At 37.4% G+C, this 27,357-nt stretch overlaps 1 protein-coding gene across 5 annotated transcripts in view; it reads right to left on the bottom strand.

Moving 5' to 3' along the window:
• Positions 1 to 9,191: 9,191 nt before the first annotated feature.
• Positions 9,192 to 27,357, bottom strand: part of ncam1a (neural cell adhesion molecule 1a) — a 311,353-nt gene continuing 293,187 nt past the window's right edge. The window contains exons 18-21 of one of the 5 annotated variants that reach the window (XM_055180863.2): positions 22,392 to 22,590; positions 20,148 to 20,264; positions 18,508 to 19,014; positions 9,192 to 10,534 (exon numbers count right to left, since the gene is read on the bottom strand). In XM_055180863.2, coding sequence (XP_055036838.2) covers positions 10,411 to 10,534; positions 18,508 to 19,014; positions 20,148 to 20,264; positions 22,392 to 22,590 — 947 coding nt within the window. In that variant the 3' untranslated portion in view covers positions 9,192 to 10,410. The remainder of the gene's footprint in view (positions 10,535 to 18,507; positions 19,015 to 20,147; positions 20,265 to 22,391; positions 22,591 to 27,357) is intronic. The other 4 variants (XM_055180866.2, XM_055180867.2, XM_055180868.2 and 1 more) reach the window with 4 other exon arrangements.

The raw sequence follows: 27,357 nt of genomic DNA, 5'->3' as shown, positions 1-27,357 counted from the left end.
ATGCCAATGATGATTAATGACAGATCTGTCAAACAAACAGCGCTGACCATAGCTTCAACTCACAGCGACTCAAGAACAACACACACACAAACACACGCACACGCCAACAGACCTTAAAGAGAGGTTAAATACTTGCATGAAAGCGATTTAACCAGTGTGACCCTCCAATATTCAGATCAATGGTGGGATTTTAACAAACTATTGTTTTTTTGTGTGTGCTTACACTCACTGATTGCTATAAAATGAAACACATGTGATGAAATTCGCCAATATTTGGTTTTCCACAAAACACAACAAAATGCGTCCTGGAGCTTTTTAAAAGGGTAACAAGGCAAACTGTTTGTTATTTGTATAGATAAACATTCCAAATGACGTCTGTACCAAAATGCCTTTCCTCTGTGTAACAGTAGGGGTGCAGGAGAGGAGCCCGCGGCCCCTGTAGAGATCCAAAGAGCCCCGCTGACCCTGCCCGATGTACCTCTGCTCAACACACTACTACAGAGCACCATACAGCTGCCTTTCATTCAGCTAAAGAAAAGGACATTTTTTTCTCTTTTTCTAAGTGTAAGACCCCAGCTGTCCTCAGTGAAGCAGAATTCCAACTTTCCCTCCAAAAATATTCTCATTGTCCATCCTGGAGGTGGCCGAACCCTCCTCTCCATAGTGCTTAACCACTGGACCGGGCGCAAACAACAGAGTAATCATATTACAGTGTCTCTGGGAAAAAGGGACAGCTATCCACGGGGAATGTCCTGTGGCTAATCCCCGCGAGGCTGGGCTTTTCTTCTTCAGGGCCGGTTCTACCTTTCACAGCGGTTTTTGGAGGCACACAGGTCTTTAACCGTTCAAGGATATCGGCTTTAAGCATCTCCTGCATTCTCTTATACTTCAGTAAATATGAAGAATGAATGCAGGAAAGATCATGAATGAAATTTTTCATTTTTTATGATTTACAGTATATAAAATCATCTTTCACACATTTCGTGAAAATATAACCTTGAGTAGGGTCAAAGTAAAAGTCTCATCATTAGATTATGGATTTCACAGACAGTCTGTTCAATTTTATTTTGGTACCTTCATTACCTCACCTTCGTAATTCTACGGATCCTCATTTTCTTTGTCCCTATGACTGCAGACATGATTGCCGTTATTGTAAATAATTAATAGGCTGTAATATATCACCCCTAATTAAACATATTAGTCAGGTGAATCTTGTAGATTTACTACCCCCGGCTCTTGTCCAATGATATTCAAATGAGCCTAATTCCCATCAATAATGCAAATAGATGCACTAAACATTTTTCACTGTACATTAACTGTGCAGCCCACAGACGCAGTGCACAATCATCATTGAAACATACAGTATTTACAATAATTAGCATTAGCTTTATCGAAAACTGATAACATGACAATGCAATTATTAATTGTCTGCACTGAACAAAATAAAAAAAAAATTATGCATAACAAAGCACAATGCATGATCAAGTTTGTATCTGGTATGTGGTTGTTTTTTGGGACCTTTAAAAATGGATGGAAATAATTTCACAAACCCCTGAGAACTAGATTAAGAAAATATGAAGGTCTTTTTTATAAAAGTTGCACCTGGAGATAAAGAGATAAAGGGGTCTAATAAAACCAGCTGAGCTTATGTATTGAGAACAGAGGCTAATTTAAAAAGAGTCTCCAGCTTGATTTTTTTCTTGGGCACCAGCTGGTCTTCTAACAGATGTTGAACGCACTATTTAACCGAGATGTTATATATCAAAGTGTACCGAAGTGTCTCTCGTTTCAGTTTGAAGTATGACTTCTGCAGGGGTGTCAATAAATTGCAAGTTGGCTGTAACTGTACTTTAAAAAAACCTTGAATTTACAAGCACACATAAGATTGAGCTCGCTGTGGTTCAACAGACGTTCTTCAGGTTTAAAGGTGATGGCCGTTTGGAGTTAAAATGGTTAAGAGATCCATCGACGTGGATGAGCTGGAATGAAAACTAGAAACAAACAATTCCCAATGCTATGACAGGAGAAGGATTTAGGAGGAGGAGGAGGATGGATATGAAGCAGAATGTTCTCAAGTGGAATGCATATTGGCTTTCACAGCATGTGGCTGGGCAGGCACTCAAAACCCAAAAGAAAACTCCAGGCAACAAGAAGAGATACATACAACACACAGGGTTTAACCTAAAATATATCAAAAATGTCACTTTGTACTGTATAATCAGTTTGAACGCAAAACAGACTCGACAACTACTACTTTCATCGTGTTATGTAAAAGACTTAGATTTTGGAGGTCATGCATATATAGAGATTTAGTATCTTACTTAGATGTTGACGTTTTGTGTTTCATCCATCCGTGGTCTCCAGATGCATGGTCTTAAGTTATTTAACGCAATTGTAACCCCTCCCAGGGTTTTAGGAGGACCGTAGAAGCTTCTATGTGTCGGCTATTATTAAATTAGAAGAAAAGAGAACAAGCGAGATAAATGTGCCGGCGTTTTCTCTTTGTGGCCCGGGTCCAGAAGAAAGCCACACAAACCACATGGCAACAGCTTTAACCAAATCTACAGGTGGCTTTTTATTGCGTCGCCAACTTGAGACGTTTATAGTGAGTGTGTCTAAACAGGAAATATAAAAATATTAAAATCAGCTTTGTGCTTGGAAATATGCCCTGTGTTTATATGAGGCATTACATAATACTGTCTGCCTACAGCCAGAGAGAGAGAGAGAGAGAGAGACAGGCCATGGCTGGAGTACACATTATTACCGCTCCTCTTCTGCTTAATCTGATAGGACAACAGCATTTTTTTCTATATGAAAGCAGAATTTATATGGAGCCGATAGAAGAGAGAGCAGAAAAAGCAAAGCTGAATAAATGAGTTTATTTCTCTGTCTTTTAAAAACATTAAAAAGAAAACGGACAAAATGTGGCTTCGGGATCTGTCCAATACTTTATATTTGGAAAGAATTAGATATTTGTTGAAGGATAATCTCTTAGGTTTTTATAATATTTGGCAACCCTTCATAGACTTCTTACAATCAGTATCTGTATAAACACTTATTCTTTTTAATTTTATTTGTATAAACTCTTATTGTACTTCTTACTACAAAACTGTACTCTACTTCCGCGCTGTTTGTCATATTTTCTGTTTTGTTCTGGTTTATATGTTCACTTATACAAAAATGCTTGAGCCTCTCTCATATTGTTGATTGAAAATTGTAAAACACACACACACATATATATATATATATATATATATATATATATATATATATATATATATATATATATATATATATATATATATATATATATATATATATATGCTCAATACAAAAAAATAAAATAAAAAACAATTAAAAAGCCAAGGTGAAATGACCAAAATTACAAAACCGTGATGGTAACGACATCAAACATTCGAAATCTAATTTTAAAAGTAATTTGAACCTAAATTAAGTTCAATTTTAGAGACTTTTAATAAAATGCATAACAAGCAAATGATATTTAATGAATGTGATATTTTGCACGATTTTCCTAGGGTAATTCAATTATGCAGTTCAGGTGGAAAAGCACCTGATCAATGGGATTTCCAGCAGTTTGATTCCCCGTTGCTTGTGTCTGGTAAAAAATAAATAAACACTATCTTTATAGCTTTAATTTCATGGGTCTTAAGGTGTGTCATCCACAAGGTACATTAGCGCGATGCTTTAGTGCCACCATGTGGACACATGATTATATGCAGCTTGCCCATACTTGTCCATATAGCTGTGAACTCTTAACGGTAATGTAATTGACGTAAAGGGTTAGTTCACCCAAAATTTATTTGCATGATTTTATAATTCCAGCTGAAAAAGAGTTTATTAAACTGTAATATATATATATATATATTGGTCCAGCTCAAATCTCCTTTGAATGTTTAAAAAAATACATATCAATACAATGTATACAGTAGCCTACAATCATTACTATGTAGAACAGTAACAGGGTGGACAAACAGGTTGGTAACAGGAGTGACATTTTATGCTAAACTCGGCCATTACTACTCATGTGGTAAACAACAGGCTGACACATATTGAACATAGATGAAGATTTTTAACATGTTAATTAACAATATTCCTTAAAATTACAAAAAATATTGTTTCCTCTATAAATAAGCATAACAGGGGGACATGTTGCTTTACCACACCAGTCAACTATTCTAAATTGTTAAATGAAAAGCTGATAAGTGATACTACCTTGCTTCTTGTAGATGATTTTCCTCCAGATTTGTAAGCTTTTTCCTGAGAGTCATGTTTATTTTATTTAATTAGTTATATTTGTAACTAAAATTAAGCATACATGACTGGGGACATGGCAATTTAGCTTACTTGCCCTGAAAAATGAGTAATTATTTTAAATTTCATTTAATTCTAGGTACATGCTATTGTTTTCTGTGGTGGAGGGGAGTTTATCATATAAGACAAGCTTTAAAAAATGTATAATTGCATTTTTTAAATAAAATATACATTATGTCTTGGGGACACAAATGGCACTTGATAGTAGGAATGACCCACTCACATCAATTGTTTATTTCAAAATACCTTTGTAAATGATTTGTGATTTTTATGGGTTGAACTATTATTTTGGAAGGAAGATATTTTGAGAAATGTTTGTAACTAAAACTTTCATGAGCCCTATTCACTTCCATAGTATTCTTTTTTCCTATGGAAATGAATGGGGCTCATAATTGGTTTGGTTTCAAACATTCCTCAAAATATCTTCATTCATGTTTATCAGAACAAAGAAATCTATACAGGTTTGTAACAATACAAGAGTAAGTAAATGATGACAGAATTTTCATTTTTAAGTGAACTGTCCCTTTAACAGTGACCCCACAATAGACGTCACTCTAAAAAGGTTGGGTTGTTCCAACTTATGATTGGGTTAATATTGGAGAGAACACAAAGTTGGGGGTACAACAACCTATGCTGGGTTGTTTCAACCCATTCGTTAGGTACAAAACAACCAATCAAGAGTTTAATATAAGCCAATAAAAATGACAAATCATTTACAAAGGTATTTTGAAATAAATAATTGATAGAAAACATAACTAAACTCCGTTTGGCCATGTTTATTTTTGGTAGTACAAAATATTGTACGTATGCTTCTTTGCCGTTTCATATCAGGATAGGCCTACAGAATATCATGAGTTACCTTTACCTTGAACTTGCCAAGAAATTTCAATAAACGTCTTTCTCTACGTGTGAAGATTGTTGTTAATGTTATTGTTGTGTCTTGAGCGCCATCTGGTGGTGATAGCGCGCACACACAGCAGGCGGCGACTTGTCACATTTACTCTAGTGAGACTCAACTTCTCAACCCATCACTCAGTCTACAAGAATATTTGAAGCCTTCACCGCACTTACAATTTCTTATCTAGTCAAATATCCTAGAGCTGGGCATAACTAGAAAGATGAACAGACTAGTACTGTGCAAAAGACCACCATGCCACTATTTGTTGTTTTTGCAATGTTATAGTGATCATATATAATTGTTTCTCAGTCTCTTTAATAAACTACATCCAGAAAATACAGGAAATGTGTATATAGTATTAAAAACGGTATAAAAATGTAAACTGATGTGTCAAGTTTTTAGGGTAAACTCCTATTCCACTTGGGCAATAGCAGGAAAATGCAGGATCTCTTAAACCTAAATAAAATTAAATCCTAATTTCTAAGTTTAAAGAAATGTGATTATTTTGTGTAAATAAATCTATAAATATTATAAACATTTAAATAAATTATTTAAGTATTAAAAAAGAAATAAGTGCCTAATGCCAAATTACAGCATAAGCAGTGCATGTTGTCCGAATTAACTTAACTAGTGTATTAAGCAACACTTTAATGAGACACAAGCATATAACGGCTTAAAAAAGCTGTGTTGGTTGTGCATCATTACATCCTTTATATAGTTTTAATGATTACAGATGACCCTTTTAAAAGCTAATTCCAAACAAATGGATAAATAACACCAAATCTAAGCACAACATTGACCCCCAGTACTGATTTCCATGTGAAATGAATCAACAGAGACATAATTTTTTTATTTTATTTTATTGAACACAAGAATTTGTCGACAGAATGCAGTCGAATTGTTGTCGGTTAGTATTTACAGCAGTGACAGAGGGAAAAGACGTGAAATTGACATTTGATTTTGTAAAAATCTGTATACAGCTATGAGAAGAAGCTCTCAGTGAATGATGAAACTGATGAATGTCTTATAAACGTCTGTGACGAGGGTGATAATGAGAGACTGGATGAGCGTGAATGAGTCAGAGGCTTTTACAGGTGAGATCTGCTTGAATTATGAGCCTTAATGCATTTCGAAACAATCATTATTTTGAACAGACTTTTGTCCTTAAAATGGCACAAGGAAAAATTGGTCCCACTTTAAACGGCAGCTGAATGAATCGAAACTTTAAATTCCAGTTCACAAGGAAAAGTTTGTATTATAGACTAGAATCCGACCACTAACACTTTAAAATAACTTTCATTGATAACATCAACACACATCATTATTGAACATCACCCAATGCTTAACAGACCAGCATACATTCAAATGATTAGAAATGGCATGAAACTTTCATTCTTATACTGTATATATGTGTGTACTGTATGTTTACACACGACTGATCTGTTAAGCATGTGCAATGACTTAAAGGATTAGTCAATTTTCTTAAAAAAAAAATCCAAATAATTTCATCCAAAATGTTGATGTCCTTCCCCGCTCAGTCATGAAGAAACCATGCCCCCTGAGGAAACCATTCCAGGACTCCTCCCACCCCAATGGACCCCAATGGACCCCAACACGCAACAGTATTAATGCAGTTTAAAATTGCAGCTTCAACGCAGCCTCAAAGGACTCCAAACAATCCCAAACGAGGCACAAGGGTCCATCTATCGAAACAACTGTCACCCTTGACAAGAAAAATAAAAAATATGCACTCTTAAACCACAACTTCCCGTCTAGGTCCGGTTCTGCGACGCGACCTCACGTAATACGTCATCACGTCAAGTGTGGAGAAAGAAGACCGTTCCGACGTTGTTGTATGTTGAATGATACTAATTAATGTCTTTGTGTCAGTTTATTGTTTAAAATGGTCCGCAAATGTGCATTTCATATATGTAACATGTGACCTTTCCAGAGTTTGCGCTGGTGCGTCACAGGACCGGAGATAGACGAGAAGTTTTAGTTTAAAAGTGCATTTTTTTTCTTGTCAAAAATGACAATCGTTCCGCCAGATAAGACCCCCACGCCTCGCCTGAGATCGCCCAGAGTCCCCCGAAACTCCGTTAAAACGGCAATTTTAAACTGTTAAGTGTTGGGGTCCACCAAAGTCCATCCAAATGAGAAAAATCCTGAAATGTGTCCCCAAAAAACACAACCTCCTCTGGAGTGAACAAAGAAAAACATCAACACCCTGGATGACATGGTGGTGAGTAAATTATCTGGATTTTTTTTAGAAAATAGACTAATCCTTTAATAATGAAAGATATTAAAAAGTACCAAGCAAGAAAAAGCACTTCATGTTTAAAACAAAAGTGACAACAGTGAACATAAATGACAACAGTCCACTGACATTTAAGATAAATGTACAACAAATAAAGCCTTTGACATTTTCAGTATTTACCAATTCAATTTTTAAACTCAACACTAGTTCAGAATACACTGCATGCTTCAAATAGATGTCACTGACGAGGCATTTAACCAAATTTTAATGTTGCTGAGCCGGTGGCCACAGAAAGTGTCTCGGGTACTTACAAGACAAACTGTCAAGTTTCTGTGTGACTATAGGCTTTATAAATAGCTTGCATTTTGTTGATAGTTTTCACACCCTCAGAAAACCATGTTGAGCAAGAAACATTATTTTCACCGTTTACTGATCTGGACCATTTTACAGCAAGGGGCATAAAGTCACAGAGACTGCAGATCGAGACCGCCCATCCCGCATGAACTGTAAGAAAAAATTTCACTGGTGTGGTCCCCTTTAAAAAGTACAGCTTTGCACCTAAAGACTTCATAGTAGTACCTACTATGGTATCAAATGCATATTGTCCTACTTCTAACCATTTTTTCTAACAATTGAGGATGCTCATTTTGAAGGCACAAACTGATTTGTGTCTACATTACATTTCTGCTGTTGCGTCACTGTTTTATCTTCTCATTATTAACATTGTTTGAACTACGAGCTACAGCTTTCACAACCTATGGATATTTTTTCATTCTATTACAAACAACACACTGTATTCACACTAGGATTTTCACGCATTCACAGTGCACAAGCTTGCAGCCTAAAGAAAGAAAATAAAAGTACAAAAACATCAGGCTGAATGCTACTATTCACACCGGAGTACTATATGGCTTAAATAATAATCACGAAAATAACAATTTGGCCTTTTATTTATGCATAAGATATCAACCAACGAGAGTACATCTGTGTCGAACCGGCATGGGTTTCAAAGCTGTTTATCAGTAATGTGAGCAAAAACCACTGAAGCTTTAAAGTCGAGAACTTTGACTTCCTGATGCTGTGTTACGACCTGATGTTTTCATTAGACCATGCGTTCAACATCTGCATCTAGCACGTAACGCAGCGGTGTGCCGCTGTAATGTTCCTACTCCATTCACTCGAGGAGCTTTCTGATCTATATCTGACAGCTCAAGTGTGTCTTAATGCTCTTTTAAAGGACTTGCGGGAAGTATCCCCGCAGGAGATCTCTTCAACTAGCAACCTTAAAATGTCTTAAAGTTAATAGGCATTACCTAAAAGGTTTACGGGGAGTAACAGAATAGAAATAAATGTAAAGAAGGGGAAGATAGATGCAATAGTTCAGACCTTTACCCTGTCAAGCGAGTGAAAACTTTCATATTATAAGACACTTTTTTTTGAAAATATGCTCATTTTCAAGCTCCCCCAGAGTTAAACATTTGATTTTCACCTTTCTGGAATCCATTCAGCCGATCTCCGGGTCCGGCAGCACCACTTCCAGGACAGCTTAGCATAATCCACCGAATCCGACCAGACCATCAGCATCTCGCTAAAAAGAACCATAATAACCATAATAATCAAGACTTTGCAGCCGCAACATATGGCAGTGATATTACGCACTGCCCAAAAATAGTCCCCTTAGTAAATTACAATAGCAGGGGACTATTTTCAGGCAGTGCGCAACATCACTGCGCCTCCTGCAGCCATGCCACGGCAGCAAAGTTTTGATTATTACGCCAGAATGAGAGTATAGTCCTAGCCATATCTGCCTAGAAAATCACAATTTTTAATTTTCCGTTGGTCTGAGTACACGAAGAGTTAAGTTTTAAATAGGAAAAATATCAAAACTTTTTGGTTATTTTTGAGCGTGATGCTAATGGTCCAATCAGATTCAGTTGATTATGCTAAGCTATGCCAAAAGTAGCACCGCCACACCCGGAGATCGGCCGACTGGACTCCAAAACGGTAAAAATCAAATGTTTAACTCTAGGGGAGCCAGAAAACGAGCATATTTTCAAAAAAGTGGAGTGTCCCTTTTACATCACGGTAAAATGCTGTAAACGTTCAGGGCTTAAAAATAACGACGATGTAGAAAAATAATTGCGCGAAGCAAGCAAGCATGCTATCAATCTATCGCTAACTCTTCAAAATAACATAAAACAAGGCGGTTGCTTTTGTACATTATTTAAACACACATAAAAAGTAAAACATCAAAAATAATAAGATGTGGCAGACGATAACAACGGCAATACTGCAAGTAATAAGACGAGACGTAACTGAAACTGTTTATGTGTGGTCTGACTGTAAAGGCCAAATCTTGAATTCTTCATGGTCGTCTATATAGAGATATCTTTAAAGGTCCATTGTGTAGATTTTAGTGGTGACACTGTGAATTACAACCAAGTCAGTCCACAGCTCACCCCTCCCATTCGAAACGCATAGAGAAGCTACGGTAGAGACAAACACGTCACTGCTTGAAACGTTTGTCTGTTGCTACTTTCATGTAAGGAGACAAGTGGTGTATGTAGATAAAAACGCCTCATATTCTAAGGTACAATACAGTTCATTTTGTAAAGTGTACAATATTGCGTTTCTGTCAAGAGATCCTTCTAAAAGTTACACAATGCACCTTTAAAAGCTATTGATGCCATTAAATATAAGCAGTCTTACAAGTCAAGGAGAGGTAAAATCTCTTTAAAAGTTTCTAACAAAAGTAAAAGTACAAAATAAAGGCATGTGACGAGCTCTTTAGATGCTCTATACATCTACAAACGTTTTTTTTTTTGTTCTGCAAACTTAAAGACGACAAGTGAAGAAAGCCTTTCATTTGAGACGTGTGTTTTGATGTGGTGCTGTCTGCCTGCGACTGGCGTGCGGTTCTGCATCACGCTTTGCTCTCGTTGCCGTTCGTCTGGGGTGCTTCGTTGGGAATCGTCTTCAGCTCCGTAGGGGTTTTCTTCACCTCCGTCTCCACGGCTTTACTTTTATCATCTACAGCGACTTTACCACTGGGGGAACAGAAAGAGAATCTTATAAAGTGAACTTCATCAGCTGTGCTTTCTTATTCTTTGTATACTATTTCGAGGGATTAGACTTGTGTAGAGCCAATACATCTTAACAGTTAACAAGATCTGTTTGGTTATCGCATCATCAATGATTTCTGAGCATGAGCAAGCATGAAGACAGAGGAACATGATGTATGATATTAAAAGGGTCAATATTAAAGGCAGGGTGCGTGATTTTTGGAAGAAAAAAAAACACTTCGGAAAAGTGAGTCAGCCGACTACCAAAACACACTTCAAAACTAACCAATCAGCAATAAGGGGCGTGTCTACTAACCGACATCGTTGCCTGTGTTGCGTATGTGTGGGGCGGGTCTATCAAAAGAAGGTCAAGATTATATTGGGGTAGGGGCGTGTTTGTTTAGGTGATTCAAATGTCAACATTGGCTTTCAGAGATCATGCACCCCGCCTTTAAAGGAATATTCCATTTTCTTAAAAGAAAAAAATTCAGATAATTTACTCACCACCATGTCATCCAAAATGTTGATGTCTTTCTTTGTTCAGTCGAGAAGAAATTATGTTTTTTTAGGATAATATTGCAGGATTTTTCTCATTTTAATGGACTTTAATAAACACCAACAATTAATACTTAACTCAAAACAGTTGAGTTTCAAAGGACTATAAACAATCCCAAACTAGGCTTAAGGGTCTTATCTAGCAAAACGATTGTCATTTTTGACAATAAAAATAACAAATATACACTTTTAAAGCACAACTTCTCGTTTAGATCCGGTCGTCATGCGCTAGCGTGACCCGACGCAATACGTCATCACGTCAAGAGGTCACAGAGGACGAACGTGAAACTCCGCCCCAGTGTTTACAAGTGTGGTAAAAGAGGACCGTTCCTACGTTGTTGTATGTCAAATGATACTAATTAATGTGTTTGTGTCAGTTTATTGTTTACAATGGTCCGCAAATGTGCGTTTTATATGTGTAACACGTGACCTCCCTACGTCACTACGCATTTACGTTAGGTTGCGCTGGACCTGACCTTAAACGAAAAGTTGTGCTTTAAAACTGTATATTTGTTATTTTTCTTGTCAAAAATGACAATCGTTTAGCTAGATAAGACCCTTATGCCCTGTTTGGGATTGTTTATATTTCCTTTGAAACTCCGTTGAAAAAAACTGTTAAGTGTTGAGTTAAGTGTTAATTGTTGGTGTCTATTAAAGTCCATTAAAATGAGAAAAATCCTGGAATGTTTTCCTCAAAAAACATAATTTCTTCTCGACTGAACAAAGAAATACATCAACATTTTGGATGACATTGTGGTGAGTAAATTATCTGGATTTTTCTTTTAAGAAAATGGAATATTCCTTTAAGCAATAAACCCTGCCAAAAATCTTAATAAAACAACATTAATGTTAACCTCTCCCTCTGCGCTTACTGAATGTGTAATAGTTTGTCCATACACACATGCAATTTTCTCTTGGGGTTGGCTGAAGTGAAGCAAAATAATAAATAATAAATCATAAATAAATGAAAATCATCCACTCCAAACAGGCTATTACTGAATATTTCACATGCACGTTCACTCTAAAGAGAGCTGACAAAGCCGATATGGGCCGTGTAATGAAAGTTTGCTTAAATTATTTTGCACTACGCAGATTCCTACAATTCCCGTAATGGAATTGACTGGCGCACTCATATATAAACGCATAATGAACCATGAAAATGAAAGGTGTGGTTTACAGGGAGGGAATCGAGAGGGACACGTTTCCTCCCGCCTGCTGGGCTATTTTTAGTACACCTGTCCCGCTCTGGGGCTGTTATTAGCTGTAAATAGCTGTTCATTACACATGCCCGGACAGCTACTGTACAGTACCAGCTGCGGAGCCACGTGCCCTCTGATACGGCAGAGCCGTCTATGAGGCATTGTGGGAAAGAGAATGGGTGCAGTGGAGCGTGGACGTCTTATGTTACCCCATCTACACAATCTCAGTGATACGACACAAGAGCGGCTGCTGTGTCACTGTCAAAGGGCTTGAGCTCTTTGTCCCTGTCTGATGTTAAGTGATACATATCATCCAGAGTGGAGCCGGGTATCATCACCCTCATCACAATAAATCTGATCTGATCGGGTTCTGGGCTTTTATGAAGAGCTGCCAAGAGCGTCTGGCAGGCCGGTTCTGTAGCAGACACAAAGATTCATTATATCTCCTGCACGAGCTGTTCGGAAGTGATGTGGGCTTCAAAATGTGGTGAGTGCCCCCTGGTGGACATAAAACAAATAATGATATGTACTAAGGCTGCAAGTACATATGAAGAGGTTGGTTCCAAAACGCAATAAATCCATTTTGACTAATTTAGGTAAAATCGTGTTTTCTATACCAAGAAAGTGACAAGATGAAACCCACTATTTTCTGTTACAAACGTTCACATAGCATCTTTAGGTTATAAAAACATAAACAATTCTAATCCATAATTTGATTTTCAAAGATTTATTATAAAAATGAATTATTTTTTCCACAAAATGCAATAAATCCATCACAAGTTTTTTTTTTCAAAATGCTATAATCTATTGAATCAATATATAAATGTGCATTCATCTTTGCCATGTTATATTAATTTAGTTGACTAGTGGTATACACTGATTAACAAAATAAACATTAATGGCATTAATCAAAACACTTACTTTGTCATATTAAGAACACTGTCATTGCTGTTGTTATACTTGGGATGTTTTCGCTTAACATTTTTCACAGTGATCAGCTGTAAAATGTTTTGGTCCTGCTTGATTTTCGTTGCCTTCGCGTAAAATAACGGAAAGTGTTTCATAAGATCCGCTGGGGTCAATGTGTTAGCATGAGAGAAGCTCGATGCTGTCGGGGGAACACGCAACTGGCATTTTCCGTCTCCCGAGTGCCTCTCACATAAATTATTAGATGTTCGTCACAGAAAACAACCACAGGTTTATCAATGCCATCAAAAATATTATTTTGTTTTGTTTGTTTGTTGATCATGAAGTACAAAGTAGATGAGAAAAACTAGGATTGCGTGTATTCAATGGGCCGCCATTGTTTGTTTACAATGCGTGGAATGGTGCGCTGTGATTTGCTAAGCGGATTAATTGCATACTGCAGAAAAGGAGAAGTGGCGTTTATTGCGTTTTGGGGAAAAATAGAGAAAATATGACAGAATGACACGGCGGATATTGTATTTTGTGCAAAATTAAGAATTTAATTTTAAATACTGACCTGATGTAATACTGATTTTGGCAGTAACAATTTTTTTTAAATGCCGTTTATCGCGTTTTGGAACCAAACTCTTCATATATAGTTAATGTTTAAAACTATGGGAATGACACTGTCTTTGGAAAACCCTAATTGTATAGAAAAAATACTCAAAAAAATGTGTTGAAGGATTGAATTTGCACATGGTCTGTCTTAAAGCTTATTAACTCATTTCCCACCAGCCTTTTTTAAAAAGTTGCCCGCCAGCATTTTGATGATTTTCACAAAATGCCTTCCAGGAAAATTTTCTTTAAAAAAAAATATGATCATAAAAATATATCAAATGAAAGAACAGACCCTTTGCTTTCAAACAAACAATAAACAAAATTGGAAAAAAGTTTCATCTATATTTTTTCCCTGCTTATAAACTCTTAAATATGGATATTTTTTTTTAAATTGTTTTTTTAGCAAAAAGCTGAAATAATTGCATTTTTGTGAAGGAATTTTGTTAGAGATCAGATTCAGAATGATTATCAAAATATACACAGAGTTTAAAATTAGTAAATAATTTTTGGCTTCAGTTTTTTATAAATTGGGTAAGTGCGCTTCTAGTGGAAAAAGTGGTATTACCGATCAACATAAAATCTCATCAGGAACACTTTTTTCATGCAAATGTTTTCTCTTAATTGATTAGTTAACTTGTCAATGGCGAGGAAAGAGTTAAAAGCACTACATAGACATAACAACAATAAAACTTGATTTTCACTAAAGGGCAGTGCCGGCTTCTGACTGCTCATTCGAGGGGCGTTAATTCAAAATAAGTGTTTGGAGTGTCGTGTGTTACTTGCGTTTTCAAAATATGTGTTTGTTGCATCATGTGAACCATGTGCATCACGTGTTTTGTCAAAATAAGTGTCAAAACCGCGTCAAAACCGTTTATGATAAAAGAGATGCTCACGTTCACAAAATACACACAACTTAACAGTAAACTCTGATTAGGCATGAGATTATGCGAGTATCTGGCAAACGCTAGCGTTTCTTTTATTATAAACCCTTTAGATGCGTCTGCAGCAGGCACTTATTTTGACAAGACACGTGATGCACACAGGTTCACTCGCCAAGCCGAACACATATTTTGAAATTATAAACCACACACATGATGGGCTACAGATGGGCTAAGTCACCGGCTGCCACTGCTACAGGGGGATTTTAAATAATTTATTAAACTATGATGCTGTGACATTCCTTAAATTTGTCCATTTCTATCCATGATGAGATGGTGTTCTTTAAACACATTTCAAGTGTTGTATCAGCATCAAGCTTACAGAGGTTCAGGCAGAGAAAAGCTCTTCAGGTAGCATAAAACTCTTCAAGCCACACACAGCCAATAAGCCCCCGTGCCAGCCAATAAGAGGTGACGTCCCCAGGGCTTTTCTGCTCAAATTAAACAACTGCACTGGGTCAAGACACAGCAGGTCTGACATAAGCCGACTGAAAAGTCCGGGTCATACACAGACAGAGCTTACAATACCACAAGCGAGCACAGAAAACAAAGTCTTAAATATTTTATAAACTCTATGCATTACCTAATTCTCTACTGGAAATTTTGGTTAACTGTTGACAGATAATTTTGTCTATTTAACAAGAAAACTGAATGTTGTCACGATCAAATTTTGTACTTTTAACTCATTCTCCGCCAGCTATTTTTGTGATTTTTACAAAAGTTTCACAAAATGCCTTCCAGGAAAATTTTCTTCTAAAAATATATAAACATACAAATATATCAAATGAAAGAACAGACCCTCTGCTTTCAAACAAACAAACAAACAAACAAACAAAATGAGAAAAAAACGTTTAATCTTATCTATACATTTTTATCTGCTTATAAACTATTAAATATTTTTTATTGTTTTTTAGCAAAAAGCTAAAATAATTGCATTTTTTGTGAAGGAATTGTGTTAGAGATCAGATTCAGAACATTATCAAAACATACACAGAGTTTAAAATTAGTAATTTTTATGCTTCAGTTTTTTATAAATTGGGTTAGTAGTATCCATCTAGTGGATAATCGCGGTATTACAGATTACCTTATAAACTCATCAGAAACACTTTTCATGCAAATTTTTTCTCTTAATTGACTAGATAACTCGTCAATGGCAGTGAAAGAGTCAAGGCTGAAGTATGGTCTATTTTTTACATGTGTGCGAGGGTCGCACCTGCCCCCATAGATATGTATAAAGGCTAGATGTATCACCCGCGCTGCTGGCCAATTGAGTGGAACGTCCGCATTTTGGCGGCCGTCTTGCCACATGACGCTCGCTCACTCGTAGCATTGGGTTTTGATGGTGGGGGTGCTTTTGGATGACCATAACTTGCTTGATTTTTTACAGATTTTCAAACGGTTTGGTTTGATATAAACGTCAAAGATGTACTTATGACACTGCATGCTTATACTAAAAAAATAAAAAAAATGTATGAAACATGTTAAAGCATCCAGAATTATAGCCATGTTAATAACGTTTGTAAGAAACCAAACCGTTTGAAAATTGGTAGTAAATTGAGCAAGTTATGGTCATTTAAAAGTACCTGCACCATTAAACTCAATGCTTAGAGTGAGCGAACTGTCTGTGGTAAGATGGCCGCCAGGTGAGGACGTTAGAGACTCCGCCGTAACACATCTAGCCTTTATACATATCTATGCCTGCCCCTACAGAAGAATGTAGTATGTAGCCCAGAAGATGCCTTGCATTTTGTTGCAACGTGCACGCGTCAAACGTCTGTGTACACGAGTCAAATAAACTATACTTTACAAGGCCATACATTCGACTGTGCACATACCTTCAAGCACACGTAAAAAAACACACTATACTTTGTGCTTTAGGAGATGATCGAATGAAAGCAGAGTAGTGTGTGATATATTTGGAGATGCTGTGTTGCCGTCAACATTATATTAGCATGTAGTCTTGATTTTATTGATATATTAGCATTTAATCTTGATCATATAATAGTTTTGATCATTTTCACAACAACGCAGCATACTGCTGTATTTGTGGACAGTGAAATCCTATGAATGGGCCACTGCTGCAGTAAATCTGATCTATGATCCTTGTGGGATATCTGGGACAGATCAGCCCAGGCTGGATCTGCTCACATCTGCTGTCAGATGGCCTACACTGGTGAACAACTAGCTGATGGATTTGCCAAAGTTAGCAAAGACCAGACACAAAGGATATGTGGAATACTTTGCAGTTTGGATAAACTAAACGGGAATCAATTTTTATTTGCATTGACTTTATAATGTTACACAGAGACAGCTGTTATGCTGCATGTTGGGCTATTTTTGTAACGTTGTAATTATCATATTTAACTTTACCCGATAGCAACATATAAAACGCTAATTTGATTTCCTTTTCAGTGTTTGTCATTTAAAACTATTCTTTATTGCTATTTTCATTTTATTAACAATTGTCATAAACAATAAATGTGTCATGACAGGTGAGGAGATCTGCCCTATTCGACATTTGAACCATGTGGGCAGTGCACCTGCTGCGCTGATGTAATGACAATGGCCATACATTAGCCTTTTCCCATTCAACCATAAAGACCGCTGTTTTATTTCTCACTGTCTGTTTCGGCATTGAAAGCAATCAATTTAAATCATACTGTGGAATTGTGCCATTTGTGACAACCAATCATTGTGAGGCCCTGCCGGAGATAATGGAGGAATCAATTATGTCAGTGCTGAAAACAAAACTCCGAGAACAATTTCGCACATTTATAATGGCTTTGTTTTGTAGCGCTGCCATTAAACCGCTTCTTACTGAGGTGCAAATAAACACAGTGGCTTAGCTTTTCATGTCATATTTTATTTGAATACCAAAGGGAATATGGTTAGTCTGGAGATGCATGAGATTCCGGATGGAATTCCAATATTACATTAAAGGGACACTCCACTTTTTTTGAAAATATGTTTATTTTCCAGCTCCTCTAGAGTTAAGCATTTGATTTTTAACGCTTTAGAATCCATCCAGCTGATCTCCGGATCTGGCGCTACCACTTTTAGCATAGCTTAGCACAATCCACTAAATCCGATTAGACCAATAGCATCGCGTGATTAAAAAATGAACTTTGCAGCTGCAACATGGCTGTAGCAGGCGCTATAATATTACGCAGTGTCCGAAAATAGTCCCCTGCTATTGAAAGTTACTAAGGGGACTACTTTCGTCTGCTGCGTAATATCATTGCGCCTGCTGCAGCCATGTTACGGCTGCAAAGTCCTTGATTATTACGCCAGAATGAGAGCTTAGTCCTAGCCCTATCGGCCTAGAAAATCACAACTTTTAATTTTCTGTCAGTCTTAGTACACAATGTAACTACAGAAGAGTCAATTGTTAAATAGAAAAAATATCCAAACTCTTTGATTATTTTTTTAGGCGCGATGCTAATGGTCTAATCAGATTCTATGGATTATGCTAAGCTATGCTAAAAGTGGTAGCGCCAGACCCTGAGATCAGCTGAATGGATTCCAAAACGGTAAAAATCAAATGTTTAATTCTAGAGGAGCTGCGAATAGAGTATATTACAAAAAAAGTGGAGTGTCCCTTTAAGTCGGTACAAAAAATAAGCTGGGTGAGAATGTAAGTGTGCAAGGCAAAAGGGGGTTGATGAAGAGCACAAACAAATAAGACAGAAAGTGAAGAAGGTTTCGAACACGAACACAACTATAAATCTAAAGGTGCCCATACTCGCTCTGTTTGGGTGCGGACGGCACGGCTGAGGGTTTGCCCAGTGCGTCAAATTCATCCTTGGCAAGGTCATTCTGCAGGGCTCCTCCCTGTACCAGAGAGTCCTGACTTTGTGGGGGATTGGATGCAGACTCAGATGGGTTCTTTGGCCCAGTGCTGTGCGCTGGTACGCCCGAATCTGCGGGAGTTGTGGAGGACGGGGCGGTTGAATCAGAGACAGGGGCGGGTGTCGGTTTGGGGGTGTCTAAGGACTTTGAGGTCTGGTTGGAGGGCGTATCGCTCAGGTCCACCAGAGGGGCCACTGCTGCCGATGCAGCTTGTGGGGAGGTAGAAGAACTGACGGTAGATTTGGGGGTAGTTTTAGGGGCTGGTGTGGGATCGGCGGCAGGGGCGGTGCTTGAGGTAAGGGTGGTGGAATCGCTAGCAGGGCTGTCAGTGCCGGGATCAGAGTTAGTGGTTACAGAGGGAAGCAAGTCCACAACTGTTGCTGTGGTATCAGCAGCATGCCTGTGACAAGAGGGGGAGGAGTCAGAAAGAGCGAAAGAGAAAGTGATTGAAAGAGAGAGAGAAAAAAGGGAGGGTGAGATTTTACACGGGATAGGAAGAGAAATAAAAAACAGCCAAATTGACACAAATAAGTAAAGCAAAAAAAAAATCGTTAGGTAACAAAAAAGTGAAGGGTGTGTGCTATCTATAGTGTTTAACCTCCTAATGGGGCATACACACCAAACGCGAGTTCAACGATTTGCGGAAGTAGATTACATACAAGTCAATGCAAAGACGCGATCAGACGTGTCCTCGCGGGGGGCGATGCGAATGACGTGAATTGGGCGGCGCGGTTGCCGCGAAAATGCACAATTCGCCTCAAACACGCTTTCGCGCAAGTTGAAAATACTCAACTCGAGCGAAAAATTCCCATGAAACAAAGTTACATCCTGTGAGTAATCTAGAGCGAGCAACGCGATGCTGCGCGTTTGGTGTGTACGTAGCATAAGACCCGAGCTTTCGTTTGTCATTTTTTCAGATTTCTTCCAGCTATTTTGGGGTTAGTAAGAACCATTTAATAAAACGACCAAATATTTTTCTTTGATTATGTACGTAGGCACTGTAATTGTCCATGTTTGTGTCCAACAGGTTCCAGTTACACAGAATTAAGTATTATGGTGCAAACAACAAAAAATATGATGTACACATATGTGGATACACCAGGCCTTAGGAGGTTAAGTATCACATAAATAAAACCTTTATATTTCATTAACACACAAGCAGATGTTAATAGCAGACATTAGTGGAGGGGCATCCGATCTCATACTGTAGGTGGTAACCAATGTATAGGCTATAAATGAACCCTAGGCTAATGTTATTTCCTGTGGTGGGCTGACTTATTATTTGCATTATTATTGTGCAGCATAATGAATAAAGTGTTTCTACAACCTGCAGCTTGGATTCTTTTATTATAGCAACACTGAACAAGCCCACCAGAGTTTTAGACACAAACAGCAGTCAGTGCTTCAGGTCAAGACCTGTATGCTCGGAGGAAATAATTATCAGATGTGACCTGGCTCAATGTGAACTGCAGGTGACTTTAGTGTTGTGTGTACGGCTGATTTTATACTGTAGCACTGTGTTTAGGGACTCACTCAGGGTCAGTCAGAGGGGTGGTCTCATTGGGTTCGGTAGGGGCTCCTCCTTCATGGTTTGGTGTCCGCTCTTCTTCGGTTCTTACCTCCACGATGGGCTCCTTAGATTCGTCCTTCCTGAAAAAGCGCACAACGAGAGAACCAAATTTGTTTCCACCAAAACTGTTTAACGGTTAATACCGGTTATTTTCCCATCAGTGACAAGATTTCTGTGCAGGTAGCCTACCCAAGCCCAAGTCTCTAATGCTAAATCATAAGAGGTAAATATTGTAGGCTACCAAGTATCTCAAGATGTTTGTTTTTTTATTAGTGGTGTAACGGATCACAGTTGATCTGCATGCCAATCCCAGATTAATACGCAAATTTAAATAGGGTGAAAGTTGATCATTTGCACGTGTTTTAAAGAGTAACTAAACCCTAAACCAACTTTTTTTACTTAATGATCTGTAAGAATGATGCTTTATTAGTGCTGTTCATTGATTTTAGTAAGTTTTTTGACATTTGGATATAAAGTGTTTTAATACTACAATATATGGTGCAAAAACGTCTGAGTGCTGCCCTCTTCAGGTTGAACGGTGGCTACTGCAGTTGAATTTTCCTATTGGATGTTGGGTCCAAAAAATAACTTGTGACGTAAGCAGGTTCAAGCTCATCATGCCCTTGTTACGATCTCACCACACACTTAGTTCGTCCCCTCTATCTACGTTGGGATCTGCCCACTTTTCTTGCATTTTTCAAATATTGCAGTGGGTGGAGTCAGGCTCTGACCAGGGGTTTAGTTACGCTTTAAAGGCTTTCAAATGTTAACATTTAAAGCAACACTAAAGAGTTTTTGCTCTTTGCTCCCCCTACAGGTTGGAAGCGGAATTGTCCATTACCAGTGTCATAAATAATTTAGCCTACTACACCAAAGCTGTCTCTGATTGGATTGTAGGTCAACCGTAAAGCAAGTTTTTGTAGTTTTCACTCGAACTACAGGACCGCGACCCGACTGTTGGAAACTTCTTTAGTGCGGTTTTGGCCGATAGAGGACTGCAAAGCGAATGTGAAAGTGCCGTTCACCCTGTTTTAAGTGGATGAACGACTGAAACTTTTTTGGAAAGGTTATTTTAAGGTAAAAAACTATTTTTAACCAAAAAAGGTGCTAAAGTGAGCAATTTTCTGTATGACAGACGCACATGTGGTTGAATGTGTCCAGTCCAACTCCAATCAAACGTGATTATCCCTATGCCCTTCAAAGATCAGAATTCTTGATAAACTTTAGAAAAAGTTGCGCTACTGTGTCTCATACTGTTTGGCGAATAAAGCACTAAAAACAACATAATTTTCGCTTTATGTGGAGCGAATTATTATGTGGAGAAATTCGTCCCTCGTCTGTGTGTGTGCGTGTGTTTAAGTGCACTCAATAGTGCGCATTTCAAAAATCAAACGAACAATCGTTCTGTTCTTGACAGGACACATACAAACAAAATGATCTCGAAATACCACAATATTCTTTTTTTAATAAAAACATTTGTTTAAGTTGTTTGCCAATAAACGACATGACAGAATTGTCCTTAATTGTCTTAATTCATGTATAATGCTGAAACAAATGTAGGCATGTCAGAAATACAGTTATGCCGCTTACATAATGTAGCCTTTTTTAATGTTTGATGTTTATGTAGACTAATAATTTAAGTTTAATGTCCTAATGATCAGTCTACCTATTTGTATGTCCCACAGCTGACATGGAACGTTATTAACCGGTTCGGGAACTTTATTTTGTTGTTCTAACCGGTTCAGGAACGTCAATTTTAGGGTTGAACCAAAAACCGGAAACGTTAAAATACTGTTTCTGTTCGTAACAAACCAATTGCGAAAAAATCTGGTTCAAAGCCCTGGTTTAAAATAACCCAAGCAGTTGACTCAACCGTGGTTAATTTAAAACCAAGGATTGATTTTATCCATATTTTACCTAACAATTGGTTTAAACTGACAGGTTTTCTGTTTCAATACTCATTGTCAATTTAAATGACACAAGAAGGGACACCAGCTTGTTTTCGTCTCATTTCTAAACCAGCCTGAAATGTCTCACCTCACCTGTTATCTAACACAGCTGAACCAATATTCCCATCATTCTCATTCATAGAATCAGATACAACACAATCACACCTGCCCTCCGGTAGAGCTGATAGGACTGATAATGATGGGAAAGTATAGACAGATGGTATCAGACAACAGAAGACAAGAAAAAGAGGGGCTTACGTAAAGGCAGCTTTTCCCTCTTCAATATCTTTGTTCTTGGCAGATGGGCCGGACTTGCCACAGAAGTTGATAGCGATGCACATGACGAGGCCGCACTTGTTGAGGAAGTAGCATGTGACATCCACAAAAAGGAGAAGCAGGATGAAGACTACGATGAGGATGCCCACGATAGCTCCGGTGCCCAAACCTGAGCTGGTTTCTTTGGAAGCAAAGAAAGAAGAAATATTTGCTGGGTTGTTTTTAAGCCTTGCTGGGTAAAACTAGGACAGACCACACCATTCGGATAAAAATCCCTTGTGTATAGGTCAGTCAGAAGCGAAAACAGGTCATGGGAACTGGTAAAAATGTATACCCTGTATACAGTGAACGTAATGCACTGTAAGTTGCTTTGGGTGTCAAGTTCGTAAATGTGAATTCAAAAATCACTCAATGTTGGATTGCTGACACCAAATCATGCGTTGAAACAACCCAGCATTGGATATTTTTTGACTCAACAGTGGGTTCTGGCCAGTATTTACCCAGCCATGGGTTAAAAACTAATATTTTTATCATACAAAAAATTTCATACTGTATATTTTACAATTACGACAAAGTTTCTACTAGGGTTGTGATACCAGATCAAAAATGAAGAGGATCACACTGTTCACGCTCATTAAAAAATTTAGTTAATATTAATTATATATTGTTTTAAATATATAATCACATAAATGTAATGAATGAATGTAGTCATCAAGTATTATAATAAAACAGAACTTTAAGTTTTTTTCAAGTAATCTGAATCAATTCAAATCAATCTCTACTAAAAAAAGACTTTTGTTCACATTATTATTTGAATGTTTAAACAATCGCAGTACTGCAAAGCACATGTAGTCCTCTCATAGCACACAAATAAGCATTTTACTAAACACTTAGGGCCAGATTTACTAACAGCTTGCCAGCACAAATGCTTCTTTTGCAGTAAAAAAAAAAAACTACTTTCAGGATTTACTGAAGATGAGCAGTGAAAAATTAACGCTACAAAAGGCGAAGACTTAGTTGTTTTTGCGACACCTTTTGTAGGAGGTTCCCTTTTAGACTGAAAATTTATAGTAGGAGAGTATTTAAATGAATCACACAATGCGATTTACTATACTGTAAAAAAGTTGGTTCAACTTAAAAAAGTAAAGGGCTCATTATAGTTGTGCGTAGGTCTACAGTGTAGCCGCGACGGCACAGGTCACGCCGGTTTTCATTTATACTTTTTCGGCATCGTCCTCGTCGACATGTAAACACACAATCAGACCGCTGGTAGGCAGTATCCATGCGTGTTACCAAAGTAGCTTGGCCGTCAATGAAGAAACAGCTTGGCAAGTTTAACCCACAAATAAAGGAGAAACAGCAACTTGTTGTGTTGCTGATGGAAGTAAATAAACAGCGACTAATGTTGCAGTTTTAGTTAAATCACTCTTCAACTTTGTCCATCTTTGTTTTCACCGTCGCAAACGGAAATACCTATGACACAGTTTTTTTACCTGACGAGAGGGGTTCTAGTGGACCAATCACAGCGCTTCCAGTCTGTGTAGAACTGAAATTAAAATTTTGGCGAGGTGCAAGTCAGGATACGCAGAGCAACGCAGAGGCTACAGATAATCTACGGCGTAGCTACGGCATAGACCTTATGCACGACTATAAATTGGACCTAAGTTACCAGCAAATTTACGAACGCAAACCTTACACTGTAAAAAAATTGCCTGTTGCCTTAATATTTTGAGTTTATATTATTTGATTTTTTAAATTAACTAATACTGTAACATAATGGGCCCTATTTTAACAATCTGAATCGCAAGTGACTTTGTGGGCGGATCTTGGGCACTGTTGCTATTTTCACGGCGGGAGAAATACCTCTTGCGCCAGGCGCAAATCAATAAGGGGTTGGTCTGAAGTAGGTTCATTATTCATAGGTGTGGTTTGGGCGTAACGTCAAATAAACCAATCAGAACGCTATCCAACATTCCCTTTAAATGCAAGGGCGCAAGTTCCATGGCGGGTTGCTATTATTATGACGGATTTACCAGGCGCACACCAGGAGCGGTTCACAGCCGAGGAGACCGACGTTTTTGTAAGAGCAGTCAAAGACAGAGAAGTTGTTTTGTATGGGGATGGGAGAAACCCGCCCAAATCATTGTTGGTTAAACAGGCGCGAGAGGAAATAGCCACAATTGTCTCATCAGCTGGCATCCCCATCGTTGCGCCAAGCGCTACAATGATGTCAGAAGACGGGGGAATCCCAAGCTTGCCAGCATAAATCGGGCACTCCGTGTAACGGGAGGTGGATCTGCCTCAACACATGACCTGACGCCAGCAGAGGACATCGCTGCGTCCACCCTCACCGCTGAAAGGGTTTGGGGGCTTTGAAATCGGACCCAAGAAACGCAAGCAAGGTCCAACCCCAAAGTACACTTACAAATCAAGTTTATATACATTAAGGTTTCTTATGAAAACATTTTAATTATTATTTACATAAAATAAACGTAATACAGCCAATCAACAAACTTTTGAAAATATTTTAATCGTTATTTGCATGAGAATTTTTTAACGCAGCCACACAATAAATAAAAACAATGCTCACCACAATGATTTCCCTTATCTCATGTGTTAATATTTTGATCTTGATCTGTATCTATGTATATATTAAATTTAAAGCAACAGGTAACTTTATAAGTTCTTTATGAAATCTTTTTTACAGTGTAAGGTTTTCATTCGTAAATTTACTGATAAATTTACGCCATTATTTAAAGGAACAGCATGTAAGAAATTTATATCAATTTATCATAAAATGGCCCTGATATGTCACTAGACATTAAGAAATCATTTTCATTTCAAATACTTATATCACTGACAACAGTGGTCTGGCCAGGATATTGTCGTTTAAAAAGTGGAGTTGCAGCCCTCAACTGATGTTTAGGTTGTCATTTTGGGTATTGGCCACCAGTTGTGTGATTGCAGTACCAGTTTTAGCCACAAGTTTTGTGATTGCAATACCAGTTTTGGCCACAATCCTACATACTGTTCCTTTAATGCCTAAAAAAGCATGCCTTTATTGTTGTTGTTCTTTTAATTGTCTTTTATTTTGTTAGTTTAATTATTTAAATAAAAAGGGAAAAAAGCATATCTTTAACCCTATGCTAATTTGCGCTGCTCTTGGTAGATTGCATTTTTCATTATGAAAATGAGATTTTGCACCTATGTTCTTTAAAGTGCGCCATTAAATCATCCGCAGAAATTTCCACTCCCATCGGCACTTTATTGAAATTATGCTCTCACGCTAATTTGCCCTGTTTAGAAAATCTGGCCCATAATACAGAGAAACTCATACTTGACATTCCTAGTTTGCACTCATTTAAAAACAGCTGAAAATACTGTAAGTAGTTATTGAACGCAATGGGGAGTAGGCAACAAACCAAAATCAAATCCAAATCAAATGTTTAGGTTTTGATCACAAATTCATACAAATACAAAACACCACATATAGAGTCATTCTAAACAAAAGCATTCATTACTCACATGAAAATGTACCAGCATGCTCATTCAGAGGACAAACAGAAAATAACTGTACTCAAGCTCACAATTATTCTTCAGAACAGCAAGTACAAGAGTTCTGTATTTATAAACAACAGAAAAACTGCACAGGAATGAAACTAAATATAATGTTAATATAAATGCACCAATAAGCATTCACTTACATTGTAATTCCGCTGTAAACACACAAACAAAATTAAGCCACACCACAAAAAAAGTCACGAAAAAGCTCAGACAGATGAAAAGCAGAACTGTGTTTTTAGCGTACTGTATGAAAACACAGACTACTTACCAGGAATGCAAACCTACAGCATGAAAATGCTAGAAAAGCAACAGGATCTACAAAGATGGAGACGAATGAATTCACAGACACAACGCTGATCACAACATAAAGATGAGAGTCTGCTGAAATATGATTGAATTGTGGGAAAAACATGATGATGGCATGAAGATGAAGAGTTTTATTAACAGGTAAACTAAGTATGACAAAAGTGCTTTTGGACTAAAAAATGACGTATGTGAGGGATCAGACTTAATCTGAAGAAAAATTGCAGGACAATGTTTTTAAAGGGATCGTTCACACACAAACACAAAAAAATAAAATCCTGTCATCATTTACTCATCCTCATGTTGTTCTAAACCTGTATGAGTTTTTTATTTTGATGAACACAAAACAAGATATTTTGATATAAATGATGGTAAACACACAGCTGCCATAACCATTGACTTCAATAGTAGGAAAACAAACATTATGAAAGTATTGTGATAAATGATGAAGGTATTTTGATAAATGATGGTAAAGCACACAGTTGACGTTACCCATTGAATTCCATCGTATTTGTTTTTCCTACTATGGAAGTCAATGGTTATGGCAGCTGTGTGTTTACCATCATTTATCAAAATATCTTATTTTGTATTCATCAGAAAAAAACTCATACAGGTTTAAAACATCATGAGGATGAGAAAATAATGACAGAATTTTCATTTTTGGGCGAACTATCCCTTAATAAATGCAATAATACATTTTTATGCCTACAGTAATGTTAATTGAATGAATATCCCAAAGTGATCCTGTTGTTGTATGTTTTATCCTCTGTGTAATCTAGTTACCTTTCGTTAATAGCATTTATACAGTATACAAAATAATGCCTATGTTTAAATACTCGTCTGACAATCAGACGTGAATTGAATTCAGTGAAAAACCTGCAGTTGCCAAAATGTACAAAACAAGCAACTTTGTGTTTATCTCATTAACCGTGACTATATAAATCTTGACTGTAAAAACCTTCAACTAACATTTTATTGTGATTTTTAACACTCCATCAGCACTCTATGAATTTTTCTTGTGTGTATAGTATACAGCCATACTGTAGATATCACCTTGAATCAAGATGAAGATGCTGACTAC

This window comes from Misgurnus anguillicaudatus, chromosome 9, assembly GCF_027580225.2.
Source record: "Misgurnus anguillicaudatus chromosome 9, ASM2758022v2, whole genome shotgun sequence".
NCBI lineage: Eukaryota > Metazoa > Chordata > Actinopteri > Cypriniformes > Cobitidae > Misgurnus > Misgurnus anguillicaudatus.
The sequence above is the reverse complement of the archived record's forward strand: the minus strand, read 5'-3'. Positions and strand labels throughout refer to the sequence as shown.